Raw genomic sequence first — 13934 nt, forward strand, 5'->3', positions numbered from 1 at the left:
GTGGCAGGGCTTTCCTCCTCCCACACTTCAGGTGGTCCAACAGCCGGAAAGGCTCCCACCCTCACACAAAGCACTGGGGCCCCTGGCTAGGAGGGGCTTGGGAGACCGGGATCCCCAGCTGTCCAGGAGCAGTCAAGATACAGTGGTGTCCCCCACTATCTGAGCCAAAGGATTATGGTCATCTTAAAGGGGTGGGTGCTGACAGGGAGCTGCTGTACAGACTGAGAACCTGAGGTCAGAGGTATCAACAGCCCCAAGTCGCCCAGTTTGTAAACTGCAGATCTGGGTCTGGCTCTGGGGACCTTGCTGCACCCCCTACTCTGCTGCCTATGAATCTAAGAAAAACTCCAATGGGCGTGGAGCAGTCAGAGGCCCAGCGGTCTGACTGCCTCCACGTGGGGTGGGTGGGAGGTCTCAGTCAGCTCAGCTGCCCAACAAAAAGCCCCACTCGACGGCTGTTTCTCTCCTTCCTGAAGACAAGAAGGCCCAGGTCAAGTGCAGGCTGATTTGGTTCCTGGTCAGGGCCTCCTCCTGGCTGCCTTCTTACTATGTGCTCACATGGTGGGGAGAGACAGAAGGAGAAAGAGAGACAGAGACAGAGACAGAGATGGGGAGATAGAGAGCTGCTGGTATCTCTTCTTTGTCTTACAAGGCACCAGCCCTCTAGGATCAGGGCCCCATCCTTAGGACCTCATTTAACCTTAATCACCTCCTTAAAGGTCTTGTCTCCCAATACAGTCCTGTTGGGAGTTAGGCCTTCCACTTTGGGACTTGGCGGGGGACACAGGTCTGTCAGTCCACAGCAGGCCGATGTCACAGCCTTCTGAACTCCCAGGGTACAGGTTAGCATCCCTGCTTGCTGATGCCCCAAGCATGACCTTGTGTGTCCACCCTGCCCAGTTTCACTCCTCGGCCCCTGGTGGGGATCACAGCAGCAGGGCTGGCCGCTACCAAGGCTCCAGGCCCACACCCTTTCCTGGGCTCCCTGACACCTCATCTTCCAAGAACCTGCCATGAGAAAACCCTTGAGTGTCCTACGTCAGGGCCGGCCTGACCGGGTTGCAGGCCAGCGTGTGTGAACCCCACCACTACCAGAGAGCTGACCCCTTCTTGGCCAGAGCTGTGCTTGGGGCTCAAGAAGTGATGCACAAGTGAACACCTTTCAAATGGTCACCAGCTTCTCCACGGAACTCCACCCCACTCTGCCTGCCCATGGGGTTGGGGTGAGGGCGACTCATCCTTTCAGAAAATCCCCTGCTTCTCAGAACGAAGCATTCAGGTGGATCCTGGGGTTAAAATAGAGGCCGCTGAGCAAGGGGAGGATCCAGGAATGGTGAGGTCCGGAACATATAAAATTGGGGGAGCCCTCTTCAAGAACACTACTGTAAAAATCAGTTGCTTTGCTAACTTACAAGAATACATCACCTGTGCACACATGCCAGCCCCCTCCTCCTGCCCCTAACTTGGTAGGATCCAGAGGCAAAGGCTGCATTGGCTTCACAGTAAACCCACCTCTGCTGACTCCTCTGTCCTGGGAACCAAGTTCAGCCGCCAGGTGAATGGCTCTAAGCCAGGTGCCAGGTAGGCAGGCAGGCGGAAAGAGGGTGGCACTTCCTGATGGGAGTCCCGGTGGCAAGGACACCTGCTCACCCCTTTCCCCCTACAAACTTATTCAGTAAGTCTGTGGCCTTCCCGCCGCCCCAGATGGAGCCACCATACACCGGCACGGGTGTGGACGAATGAACCCCCAGCACAGAGCTCGCCTCTCAAAGCAAAGCCCTCTTCACAGAGACAGTCCCACATCCCTGATGCTCACCGGGTACTCCGCTGTCTCCTCCACTCCATCTGAAACCATTTAAATGCTCAATGTGTCTTCCTGCTCAGTCAGCCAACATGCCACCCAAAGGGCGCTCTGATTCTGTATTTGAAACCGAGTAATTGAGCCGCACGCATGGGCTTACAACACCTTAATAGATGGGTTTAACGCAAGCAAGTTTTCATTTACAGTAATCCATCTAAACAGAAAACAGTCAACAGGACCCATTCCTGGAGCGTTCCCCATCTGTGCCCATGTTCTTAATAAAGAGACAGCTTGTGGAGCGTCGCAAATATTTTCCTGGATTGCAGTCTCAGTGTTAGAACAGCTGACAGTGCTTCTGGGTGATGCCGGCATCTAATTTTTTTCTTTCTTTTTAAATTTTTTTTAAGGGGTTTTTCTAATTTTTTTTTTTTTTTTTTTTTTTTTTTTTTTTTTTTTTTTACAGGGACAGAGAGAGTCAGATAGAGGGATAGATAGGGACAGACAGACAGGAACGGAGAGAGATGAGAAGCATCAATCACCAGTTTTTCGTTGCGACACTGTAGTTGTTCATTGATTGCTTTCTCATATGTGCCTTGACCGGGGGCCTTCAGCAGACTGAGTAACACACCCCGCTCGAGCCAGTGACCTTGGGTCCATGCTAGTGAGCTTTTTTGCTCAAACCAGATGAGCCCACACTCAAGCTGGCTATCCTGGGGTCTTGAACCTGGGTCCTTCCGCATCGCAGTCTGACGCTCTATCCACTGCGCCACCGCCTGGTCAGGCTCTTTTTAAAATTTTTAATTCAAATGTACCAGGCGTCCCCAAACTACACCCGCGGGCCGCATGTGGCCCCCTGAGGCCATTTATCTGGCCCCCCGCCGCACTCCCGGAAGGGGCACCTCTTTCATTGGTGGTCAGTGAGAGGAGCACTGTATGTGGCGGCCCTCCAACGGTCTGAGGGACAGTGAACTGGCCCCCTGTGTAAAAAGTTTGGGGACCTCTGTTAGCCTTTCACTCTGCGGTTTCCTGCATTGCTCAGAAAGAAGCACTTAGTTTGAAAACGGCATGTGTTTCTTTCCTCATTGCCTTCTCTGCATCTGGTTCCAATGGGAGTCCCCCTGTTGTGTGTGGAAAGGGAGACTCTACTAGGGGTCCAGTGGTTCCAGTGTTTCCCCTGGGACGTAGCTCTTCAACCCAGGCGAATCACATAGACTCTGTATTTCTGCTGATTCTTGTGCATGCCCCACATGGTTTTACTACCTGCCCTGAACCGCTGGAATGAGACAGAGGTATGCCACGCCGTTTTTGTCGGAGCTCACTGATAATAGGCTTAGGTAGATGCCATCAGGGAGCACTTCCCATTGCTTTTTTTTTTTTTTATTCAGCGAAAGGAGGTGAGGCAGAGACAGACTCCACATGCGCCCCAACTGGGATCCACCCGGCAAGTCCACTAGGGCGCCATTCTCTGCCCATCTGGGACATTGCTCTGTTGCTCAGCAACCAAGCTCTTCCTAGTGCCTGAGGGGGAGGCCATGGAACCATCCTCAGCCCCGGGGAACTACGTGCTCCAATCGAGCCATGGCTACACGAGGGGGAGAGAGAGAGAAAGAGAGAGAGTGAGAAGTGAGAAGTGAGAAGTGAGAGGGGAAGAGTGGAGAAGCAGATGGGTACTTCTGTGTGCCCTGACTGGGAATCGAACCAGGGACTTCCACACACCAGGCTGACGCTCTATCACTGAGCCAACTGGCCAGCGCCCATCACTCTTATTTTCCCACAGATTACATCGGCCATTCTCACCCATCATTCTTCCAATTAGACTTTGGAGTCCCTTTATCTAGTTCCTTCAAAATTGCACTGGACTTTTTATTGGAATTGCGTTAAACATGTTGTACTCCTTAATACTAGAAGAACTGGCATCTTCACAATTAATCCAACCCTGAGAAAGTCCAGAGTTGTGGTGGGAAGCAGCACGCTGAAGGTGCAGCCCGTGCTGGAGGGCACTGCCCCCTGGTGTAGGATGGTGGAATAGACACTTTGGGGTCCCCACGCTGCCCCCACTGGCTTCCACAGATACTAGGCTTCAGATACCCATAAAGTCAAAGCTGGAGCTTGGGAGGCGGTGCTGGCCTACTTCAGGTCTCAAGTCCCAGCCCAGATTTGGAAGCTTTTGGCCAAACTGTAGCAAGATGTCCCCATTCCACCTGGGGGATTTGCTGACTCGACTTACAAGGTACAGACCTGGTTCAGTTATCACCATCCTGAATATTTTCAGGGTGTGGGACACCAAGTAGAAGCCTGCAATTGAATAATGGATACTTCAATTAAAATGGAGGCGGGAAGCCTGACCTGTGGTGGCGCAGTGGGATAAAGCGTCAACCTGGAACGCTGAGATTGCCGGTTTGAAACCTTGGGCTTGCCCGGTCAAGGCACATATGGGAGTTGATGCTTCCTGCTCCTTCTCCCTTCTCTCTCTCTCTCTCTCCCCCCCCTCTAAAAATCAATAAATTAAAAAAAAATTAAAAATTAAAATGGAGGCGGGAAGCCAGAAGGAGGGTCCCCACCTGCCACCACTCTATGCCAATTGCACACCCAGATGGGAAGAGAAACATAAGTTGCATTCTGGACAGGAAGTATTTCTTTTTTTTTTTTTTAAATGGCTATCTTACTTCTTCTTATTATTATTATTTATTTTTACAGAGACAGAGAGAGAGAGAGTCAAAGAAAGAGATAGACAGGGACAGACAGACAGGAACGGAGAGATGAGAAGCATCAATCATTAGTTTTTCGTTGCACATTGCGACACCTTAGTTGTTCATTGATTGCTTTCTCACATGTGCCTTGACCATGGGGCTACAGCAGACCGAGTAACTCCTTGTTCGAGCCAGCAACCTTGGGTCCAAGCTGGTGAACTTTTGCTCAAGCCAGATGAGCCCGCACTCAAGCTGGTGACCTCAGGGTCTCGATCCTCGGTCCTCGCCATTGCAGTCCGACACCCTATCCACTGCGCCACCGCCTGGTCAGGTCTGGACAGGAAGTATTTCTAATACCTCAGCAGGAGGAAGATTTTCTCCTTGCCCAGCAACAAGCCCAGCCAATGGGAAACATCAACACCCTGAACTCTCAGGTTCCTCCAATGGCCTTTCCAGGCAAAGCACCCCTCCCAACTTCCTCTTTCTCTGCAAAGTAACATCCCTCCCCTTTGTTTGCTGGACTTGCCTATTTTGGTTTTGCTACAGCATGCTTGTCTCGAGTTGCAATCCTTTGCTATTTTCAAATAAGCCCATTTTTTGCTGATAAGAAATAATGAGCTGTTTTATTTTTATGGTGAATATTATGTACCCCACTCAGGCCAGGAAGAGAGCCCTGAGCAGCAGGCGCCACGTGTGGAAGCCAGAAGTTGACAGTGGCCTGACCCGCTGCCACCCCCATCCCCATTATACGCCTGCCCTGGGCCCGCAGGGCTGTTCACTGGCACGTTGGTGCTGGCAGCACCCAGGTGGCCGCTCACAGTTCACACACGGAGGAAGGCTTGGTTTGGAGCCTTGGGCAGGCAGGTGTGGGGATAGAACATGGTCCCCATCCACATCTGGCAAACCACCGCTCTAGCTTGCGTGAAAACCATTTTATTTTTTTAAGACACTGCTTTTCAGTGTTTTTGTCTCGTTCTCTACTGGAAATAATAAACAGCCTTGGCCCAGGGACACATTACGTGGGGAGGAGGAAGAACTTCCCGCCAGCTTGGCTGGCCATTTCCAAAGCCTCCTACTCTCCCAAGGTCTGGCTCTAAGCCCTGGAGAGCTGGAGAGAGGGTCCCATGGAGAGGTCAGTGCAGCCTCCTGATGGTCCCTGAACTGACCCTGTGGGCAATCCAAACCTAGTCTGATCTGAAGTCTCACAAACACTCTCCTGACTCAAGGGCAGGCCGATTAATGAACAAGGCCTTTTCAGGTCTGTGCACACTGAGCATCCCCAGGCGTGCATTCAGTCTGGATAGTGTGGGCACCTCCACCAGCTTCCACAAACGGGCCCCACGGGGAGGCGACTACCTGGCCGTTAGGGCGTGAGCCAGCATCGTTCTGGCTGAACCTCTGGATATACAAGGCACTGTCCGGCCTCGGATGCAGCCCTGGGACCCACTGAGGCCGAGATCTGGTTCCTTCGAGGAGGGCTTGGCCGCACCCAGGATACATCTTCATTGGAAGGTGAGCTCTGCCCACAGACCCTGCCAATGGGAACAGTCTTCAGGCTGCATGTGGACCTCCAGCGTAGGGAGCTGCAGCCTGGCACCCTGAGCTCCCCGAGCACCCCAGCCCCCAGCATTTCTGAAGTCCCACCCTGGAGCTCCTGTTTGGCATGTGCCTGGCTCTGCGGTGTCCCGCCCCACACTTCCATCAGAAATAGATGCCAGCCTGACCTGTGGTGGCACAGTGGATAAAGCGTCAACCTGGAAATGCTGAGGTCGCCGGTTCGAAACCCTGGGCTTGCCTGGTCAAGGCACATATGGGAGTTGATGCTTCCAGCTCCTCCCCACCTTCTCTCTCCTCTCTCTCTCCCTCTCTCTCACTCTCTCCCTTTCTCTCTCCTCTAAAATGAATTTAAAAAATTAAAAAAAAAAGAAGAAGAAATTATCAGGGAAAATAAAAACATTAAAAAAAAAAAAGAAATAGATGCCAAAGGTGGGACCCAATGGTTTTGTAGAATGCTAACACCTGGAAGTTAAGGGAAGAAGGCATGCATCCCCGCTGAGACTTCAGTCTTCCTCAGGAAGAGCCTATGGTAATGACTTCATCTCCGGCTTAAATTCACTCCAGCGCTGGACACAGTGCTCTGCCTGTGTGGGCGGCTCTGCCATCTGCCGATGGGAGAGGGAACAGCTTTTCAAAAGCTCCAGGAAAGAAGCGTCAAAAAGGCAGGGGCCCAGCTCACTCACGGGGGACTCCACAAGTGACCGTCACAGCCATTGCCCTTTCTGTAGGACACGTGTGCAGAGGGACAGTCTCCCTTTGCACCTTCTCACTGCACAGGTAGTACCATCTGCTACAGGAGAATTGTGTCCCCAAAAGATATGCCCAGTTTCTGTCCCCCCTCTCTCCCCAACCCTGTACAGTGAATGTGGTCTTTTTTGGAACCGTGGCCTTAGCAGGTGTAATTTGGGTAAGATGAGGTCATTGGGTGGGCCGTATTTCAACGTGACTGGTGTCCTCGTAAGAAAAGGCAGAGGCACAGGGAGAAGACAGCCATGGGACCACGGAGGCAGAGACTGGGGTGATGGGGCCATAAGCCAAGAGACACCCAGGTTTGCTGGCAGCACGAGAAGCTTAGAGGAGGCAAGACACAGGTTCCCGGCAGGTATTGGAGGAAGAATAGCCGCGCTGACACCTGGGTCTTGGCCTCCTGGCCCCAGACTGAGACAATAAGTTTCCGTTGTTTTAAGCCCCCAGCCCCGTTTGTGGCGCTTTGCTGTGGCAGTCCCGAGGACATGAACCACCTTCCAATGCTGTTTACCACCGCATACATGCTCAGTCATCTCCCGTTTTTTTCCCAGGTTATGGACCGACAGGCTGTGCCCACACCCCCCTGGTCAGCATCCCCATTCTCTCCACCCAGGCCTCAGCTCTTCCTCCCCCCACACCCTCCCAGTCACAGTTTCTGTCAGACCCGCTGCTGTCTCTGGCCAGATGGGAAACCTACACTCAAGGTCCACAATGTGCACATCCTGGGAGACACTTCTGCACGTCCTGCAGAATGTGGCAGGAACACTGGGCCCTGACCGCTCCTCCCAGGGCCATTTCACGGGAGTGAGTTTGCACAGAGCAGCCTTCCCCAGGTCCCCAGGATGAGGACAGAGCGTGCGCATAGGCCCCGGGCATCCTCCTGAGGTGCACCTGCTGTGTGCAACACCCATCCGGGCTGCCCACTGCTGCCCCTAGTGGGAGTCGGGGCTCATGGAACTGGCGTGCCATGCTGACGCTCTGTCTGGCCACTGTTCTTCTTATGAATAGTGGTCTGTCCTCTCTGACCTGGGGGTCAGGCATCTTCGCCAGCATCCCTGAAATGGTGCAGGCTAGCCTATTAGCTCACAGTGCAGCCAAATCCCTGACCCCCACTGTCCTTGGGAAATACTCCCTCACAGGACCTTGGCCTCCCCTTGTTCTGTGTCATCCTCCACAGCCATCAGCAAACCCCCAGTCCAGACAGTCCACTCCCACAAGCCGCCATGTGGAAGGCTCCAATGAAAACCTTCCGAGAGTCCCCCAGCTGCTCAGGGATCCCCACGCCCCCCCTAATCACCTCCCCTATTCGCAACTGTATTCCAAACTGTCCACATGTATCACACCCCTGGCTACACCCCTAGTCCTCCTGCAAAGAAAACAAATGTCCTGAGAATTCCACAACGCCCTCCCTCCCATCGCGTCCCCTGTCCACACCAGCCTCACCTGTCTCCATCTTGCCCTGAGCTAACTGGACCCCCAGGCTCTAGGTCTGGGTCCCTCAGTGGGCCCCTGTCCTCCTGCATCTCCAATCTCACTCTCACTGTCCACTCCATAGGTGCTCACTGGGCTGTGGTGGAGCTGCTTTGGAGCTGGTCCAGATCAGTCTTCTCTGTACTGTGGTGCACATTAGTTCATTTAAGCCTCATGTCAACCTGTGAGCTAGGCTTTTATTCATGCTTTCTAGATGAGGACAGAAAAGCAGGAAGAAGGCTAAGTAACCCACTCAGGGTCAGCCACAGCTACATAAGGACAAGCCAAGCTGAGGCCCAGAGCAGGCTGGGCCCCTCAGGGGCTGGCTGTCCCTTGAAAATAACACAGCACCGCTATTGCCTCCTGGAACCCCCTCCAGGTGTCTTCTGTGACCGACCAAAGCGGTTCCTTCTTCACCCTCCCGGCCTCAGCCTGGTTCCCAGAACCGTGTCTCCCCTTTTCACCTCTCCCCAGTCCTCACTGAGAAGACTCTGATCAAGGTCACCAGGAAATCCTGCTGCCCAAGGAAAGGACTGTTTCTCCCATGTCATTGTGTCCATGCACGTATGAGAATATTGTATGTCGGTGAATACGGAAACGAGTGGTGAGAGTGTCTTGCTGAGGAACGGGCTTTCTAACTGCCCCTCCTGGGATTCGTCGGCACGGGGAGCGGGGGGGGGGCTGTAGCACAGGTTCTGGACTTCACAGAGTCCTAATTCTGTTGATGGATGACCTTTGCAGAGTGATGGGCTCTGTGAGACTGTTTTCTCCTCTGTAAAACGTTGTCATACTGTGGCCCGTGCTTGTCTGCTGGGAGCAAAAGTGGTATCTGTAACATACTTGGCACATAGAGGCGCAGTGAACAGTGTGAATAACAGCTGACACTGAGATGGCTCTTACTGTGGGCCAGGGAAGGTGCTAAGCATGACACAGGTCTGGGCTCGTTCAATCCTCTCAGCACGCAGTTGGAAGTAGGGGTTCTTATCTCCGTGCATCAGAAAGGAAACTGAGGCACAGAGAGCTAGTGTCCAAGTCCATGGGCACAGAAGTGGAGCAGCTGGGATTCAAGAATCTGCATGTTTAGCTGCCGTCACTCATGGGTACCTGGTTCTGCTCCAACCCCCTCTGTAGTGAAGGGTGACTTAGGGAGGCTCACTTCAAGCCCCATCCGCTCAGGGTCCTGATCCCCGCCTATCCCTCAGGGACTGGGCAGAGAAAGCAGACTCAGCAAAGGGCTCTCATTGCCAAGGAGGTGCCCCCTGGTCCACAGAAGGAGCAGCAGCTGTCCCCACCCTGCCTCGCAGGTAAGAGGAGCTAGACACACTTTGTTTTACATTTGCACACTTGCTTAGTACTCTTTAAGGTTGTTTTTTGTTTGTTCGTTTGTTTTTTTAAGGAAGCAAAGTGCCAAAAGTATTTCAGTATTTGTAGTATTTCAGTGTAGTATTTCTGTCATTGTTGACATCTGAGTGGAGTAGTGAGTGACTGTCCAGGACCTGCTGTGTGGGAAGGAGGTCCCAGGAGCAGAAGGCTGGGAAGGCATCCCAGTCTGCACGAAGCGGGAGGGAATTGGCCAGCCCAGCGGGCTTAGGAGTGTCACCAGAACTATCCAAACCTGCTTCTGCAGCTAGTACAGGGTTGTGTGCTCACATCCCTGGGCTGTTGTGAAATTTAAATAACTATAAAAGTGTTACAGATCCCGAAGTACTTATTCTATGCAAAGAAATAGTTCTCCCTGGACTCTCCTAACAAATGGGGCGAGCGTGCGCACACACAGCGAAGTGACCAGCAAAACACGGAGCAGATAATTACAGGGAAGTGCAAAGAGCAAATCAGGGAGTCGTGCTGAATGGCAGCGTGTCCTGGGGATGGCGGTTTGAAACCAGGTGTTGCAGGATGGACACGGGGGCGATGGGCGTAGGAGGGGAGCACGAGCAGAGGCGGCACAAGCCCAACGTGGCCAGCTGGGCGAGGGTCACAGCGCGCACGCGGAGCGGGGCTGTCAGCCACCACCCTCGCACCACCCAGGGGTGGGGCACAGGCCCGGGAGGGGGTGAGAGACCCTGGCGCCGGGCGAGGAGGTCCCTCCCGGAAGAGCAGACCCGCCTAGAATAAGTCCTCCATCGGCCCTTGATGCAGGGACCTCGACCGCATCCAGGGGCGGATCCCCGGTCGGAGGTTGTGGCCCGGCCCTGGAAGTCAGCAGCACCAAGGAAGATCATTTCACTAGGAAGCGGCATTCGGATCCTGACGCCCCTCCCCGTCTCCCTGGCAACTGACCGCAACCACGCCCCTCCGCGGCTCGTAAACAGGACGTTGGCTTGCGCTTCCGTTGCGCGAGAGGCAGAAGCAATTGTGAGTGGCGGTAGAAAGGACCAATCGTAAGAGACATCTAGTGGGAGACCAATCGCGAAGCCCAGAGGGGGCGGAGCAAGAGGCGGAGTTGGTAAGACGGAGCCAACCGTGTCGGCCGGCGGGGCTGGGTGGGCGCCCCGGGCAGGGCGGGGCTAAGCCGAAGGCCGAACCGAGGGCCGGACGGGCGGCGGCGCGGCGCCCTCCGGGTCGGTCCTTGTCCCAGTGTGAGGCGGGCGCAGCGATGCTACAGCTGCGGGACTCGGTGGACTCGGCGGGCACGAGCCCCACGGCACTGCTGGCGGCCGGCGAAGAGGTCGGCGCGGGCGGCGGCGCGGGCAGCGGGGGGCGACCGAGCACGCCGCTGCGACAGACGCTGTGGCCGCCCATCGTCCACGACCCCACGCGCCGCGCCCGCGTCAAGGAGTACTTCGTGTTCCGGGTGAGGCCGCAGCCGGGGCGGGACGTGGGCGGGGGCCAGGGGAGGGGCTGCGGGCCCGGGGCCGGAGGGTGACCCCGCCTTGTGCCCGCGCGCAGCCCGGCACTATTGAGCAGGCAGTGGACGAGATCCGCGTGGTGGTCCGGCCGGTGGAGGATGGCGACATCCAGGGGGTGTGGCTGCTGACCGAGTAAGCGGGGCGCGGCCCGGGTGGGGGGACCCTGCCCCGCGCGGAGGCATGCAGGTGACGCATCCCGGTGCCGCGCTGCAGGGTCGATCACTGGAACAACGAGAAGGAGAGGCTGGTACTCGTCACCGACCAGTCGCTGCTCATCTGCAAGTACGACTTCATCAGCCTGCAGTGTGAGCAGGTGGTCCGGATCGCCCTCGACGTCGTGGACACCATCTCCTGGGGACAGTTCCAGTTCCCCCGGAAATCGCTCAACAAGTGAGTTCTGTCAGCGGCGCCCCCCCACCACCGCAGCCGGGGCTTCCGAACTTGGCCCCTTGGTTGTCTTGTGTCCGACGTTCTATCAAAGCCTCAGCTCCCGAATCTGTAGCTTCTCAGAATAGAAACTAATGACTTCCTGGGCAGCCGGTGCATTAAGAGAAATTCTGGCACAGAAACAGCTTCTGGGCTTGTAGTCAAAGTGAACTCAGCATACGCTGGAGCAGACCCTACACGGACAAGCTCAGATAAGGACCAGACAGCATTTTTATCTCTGGCCAGGAATAGTCAGTCATGTCAGCTCTGCTCTGCTGCACTTTTAAAACAGGAGTATACCTCATTAATTTACAGATGTCATTGAGGACTAGGTAAACCAAAAAACGTTTAACCGCCAGCTTTCAGGAGCTGACCCCCATGCTTTAGGGGAGTTTCCTGAAATACCCAAAACCCAGACACTGGAGTCTACTAAACAGTGTATGTTAGGGTTTAGAGGTCGACATTTGGAGAGGGAACTCAGGAAGCAAAGACGAACACGATGTTAATCTGCTATAAGGCGTTCAGGGAGGATTTTAATAATAAGCCCTCTATGTGTGGTCCCATTACGTGATAAACTTTAGTAATGGTGTCAAGGTTAAGTTTAGCCTGACCAAAACAACATAGTTTCTCATATTTAAAACTACTTAAAATAGCTCTTCTTACTGGAGACTGCTGTCACTGGTCGGGCCCACAGGTCTTTTTCCTGTGAAATGTCCCAGGTTTTGCCTCTAATCGTGGACCAGCTGTTCAATGTCACACCCCATCACAGAGCGGGCCACTGTGGGAGGCCGTCTGCTCCGTGATGTCCAGTTCATTTTCCTGACCCTGCAGGCGAGAAGGCTTGGGGATTCGAATTCAGTGGGACAAGCAGAGCCGGCCTTCCTTCATACACAGGTGGAACCCCTGGTCCACCAATGTGCCCTACACCACATTCATCGAACATCCGATGGCCGGTGCGGATGAGAAGACAGCCTCTCTGTGCCAAGTAAGATAGCCCACGACAGCGGCGCTGCCCAGCAGTGACGGAGTTGTCCTAGGCCTGCACTGCCCAGTACGGTGGCCACATGGCTACTGGGCACTTGAAGAGTGGCCAGTAAAACAGGAAATAAGCTTTTAATTTTTAGCAATTCTAGTTTACTTATGTTTAAATAGCCCCATGTGGATAGTGGTCAGCCTAGCCTCGCAGTGTGGCCCAGGAGGCTGGAACTGCCTCGGAGGAGGGCACAGAAGGGTTCTGGGACAGGCCCGCCGACCTGACCTGTGCTCACCAGGAGAGGTGGTCTTGGGGCCAGTGGCTGTGCCCACTGTGCACCTGGGCCTGCTTCCTAGCCTGGTGGTGGTGAAGGTTAGGTACTTAGTTCTCTAGGGCAAAACTACTCAGACCTGTGGAGAACGAGGTTCTGAGAGTGCTGGCTGTTGTCTAGCACAGGTGAGTACACAGGTACCCCCTGACAACTCCAGAGAGCCCCATCGAGGAGGTGAGCTGAGGGCTACCAGGATGTGCTACCCTAGGGCAGGGCAGGGCAGGAGGGCTGGCACAGACCTTGGTGGCGTGGGGTGGGTTTCTCCTTTTGTGGGTCACTCTAAGCAGCTCTGTTTTCTCTCTCTGTAAAGTTGGAAAGCTTCAAATCTCTGCTGATCCAAGCTGTCAAAAAAGCCCAGAAAGAGAGTCCTGGGCCGGGACAAGCCAGCGGCGTGCTGGTTCTGGAGCAGCCTCTCCTCATCGAGACCTATGTGGGATTGATGTCCTTCATTAACAACGAGGCGAAACTGGGCTATTCCATGACCCGAGGGAAGATCGGCTTTTAGGGGCTGCACGGGAGCTTGGGCGGCCCGAGTCAGAGCTGCCTCCCTTTAGTAGTCTGAGTGCGACTAGAATGCAGTCAAATGACATAAAGATACTTTAGGTAGATGTGGGCACCTGGTAACGAGCCACAGACCCAGGCGAACCTCACTGACTGGCAGCCGCTCACACTGCCCGGAACTCAGCTGCCGCGTCTCTCCGGGAGCGTCTCCGTCTGGCTCTCCGTCCTTCCCAGTGCCCTCTCGCATGTTAATAAATGTCGTACGATTGCACTAGCACGTCCCTGCTCGCCCTGCGCTGTGGGGGTCTTCACCCAGGGAGGCACCTCATGTCCAGTGCCTGCACTCACAACTAAGTTTACATTGGGTGTCTAGTTTTGTATTTGGAAATTTAACCCATTTTTAAAGCTAAATACAAAGAAGCCAGCAGCCTGGTGAAGTCTGCAGGAGATGGTCCGCCTTGTCAGCTCCTTAGTGAGCCATTGCTTTTGTGTAAATGAACGTTTGCTCTAAAGTCACTTTATCTAGAATTAACCTACATTAATGCTTACGGCATCTTTCTCAGGCCCAGGTTTGCAGAAAGTCATTTTA

The 13934-nt window shown here is 54.3% G+C and overlaps 1 protein-coding gene across 1 annotated transcript; it reads left to right on the forward strand.

The window, feature by feature from the left end:
• The first annotated feature begins 10763 nt into the window (after positions 1-10763).
• Positions 10764-13622, forward strand: TPRG1L (tumor protein p63 regulated 1 like). The gene is made up of 5 exons (XM_066374866.1): positions 10764-11059; positions 11155-11246; positions 11328-11504; positions 12372-12525; positions 13155-13622. The coding sequence occupies exons 1-5, from the start codon at positions 10862-10864 to the stop codon at positions 13347-13349; spliced, it is 816 nt and encodes a 271-aa protein (XP_066230963.1). The 5' UTR covers positions 10764-10861; the 3' UTR covers positions 13350-13622.
• The last annotated feature ends 312 nt before the right edge of the window (positions 13623-13934 follow it).

This window comes from Saccopteryx leptura, chromosome 3, assembly GCF_036850995.1.
Source record: "Saccopteryx leptura isolate mSacLep1 chromosome 3, mSacLep1_pri_phased_curated, whole genome shotgun sequence".
Taxonomy (NCBI): Eukaryota; Metazoa; Chordata; class Mammalia; order Chiroptera; family Emballonuridae; genus Saccopteryx; species Saccopteryx leptura.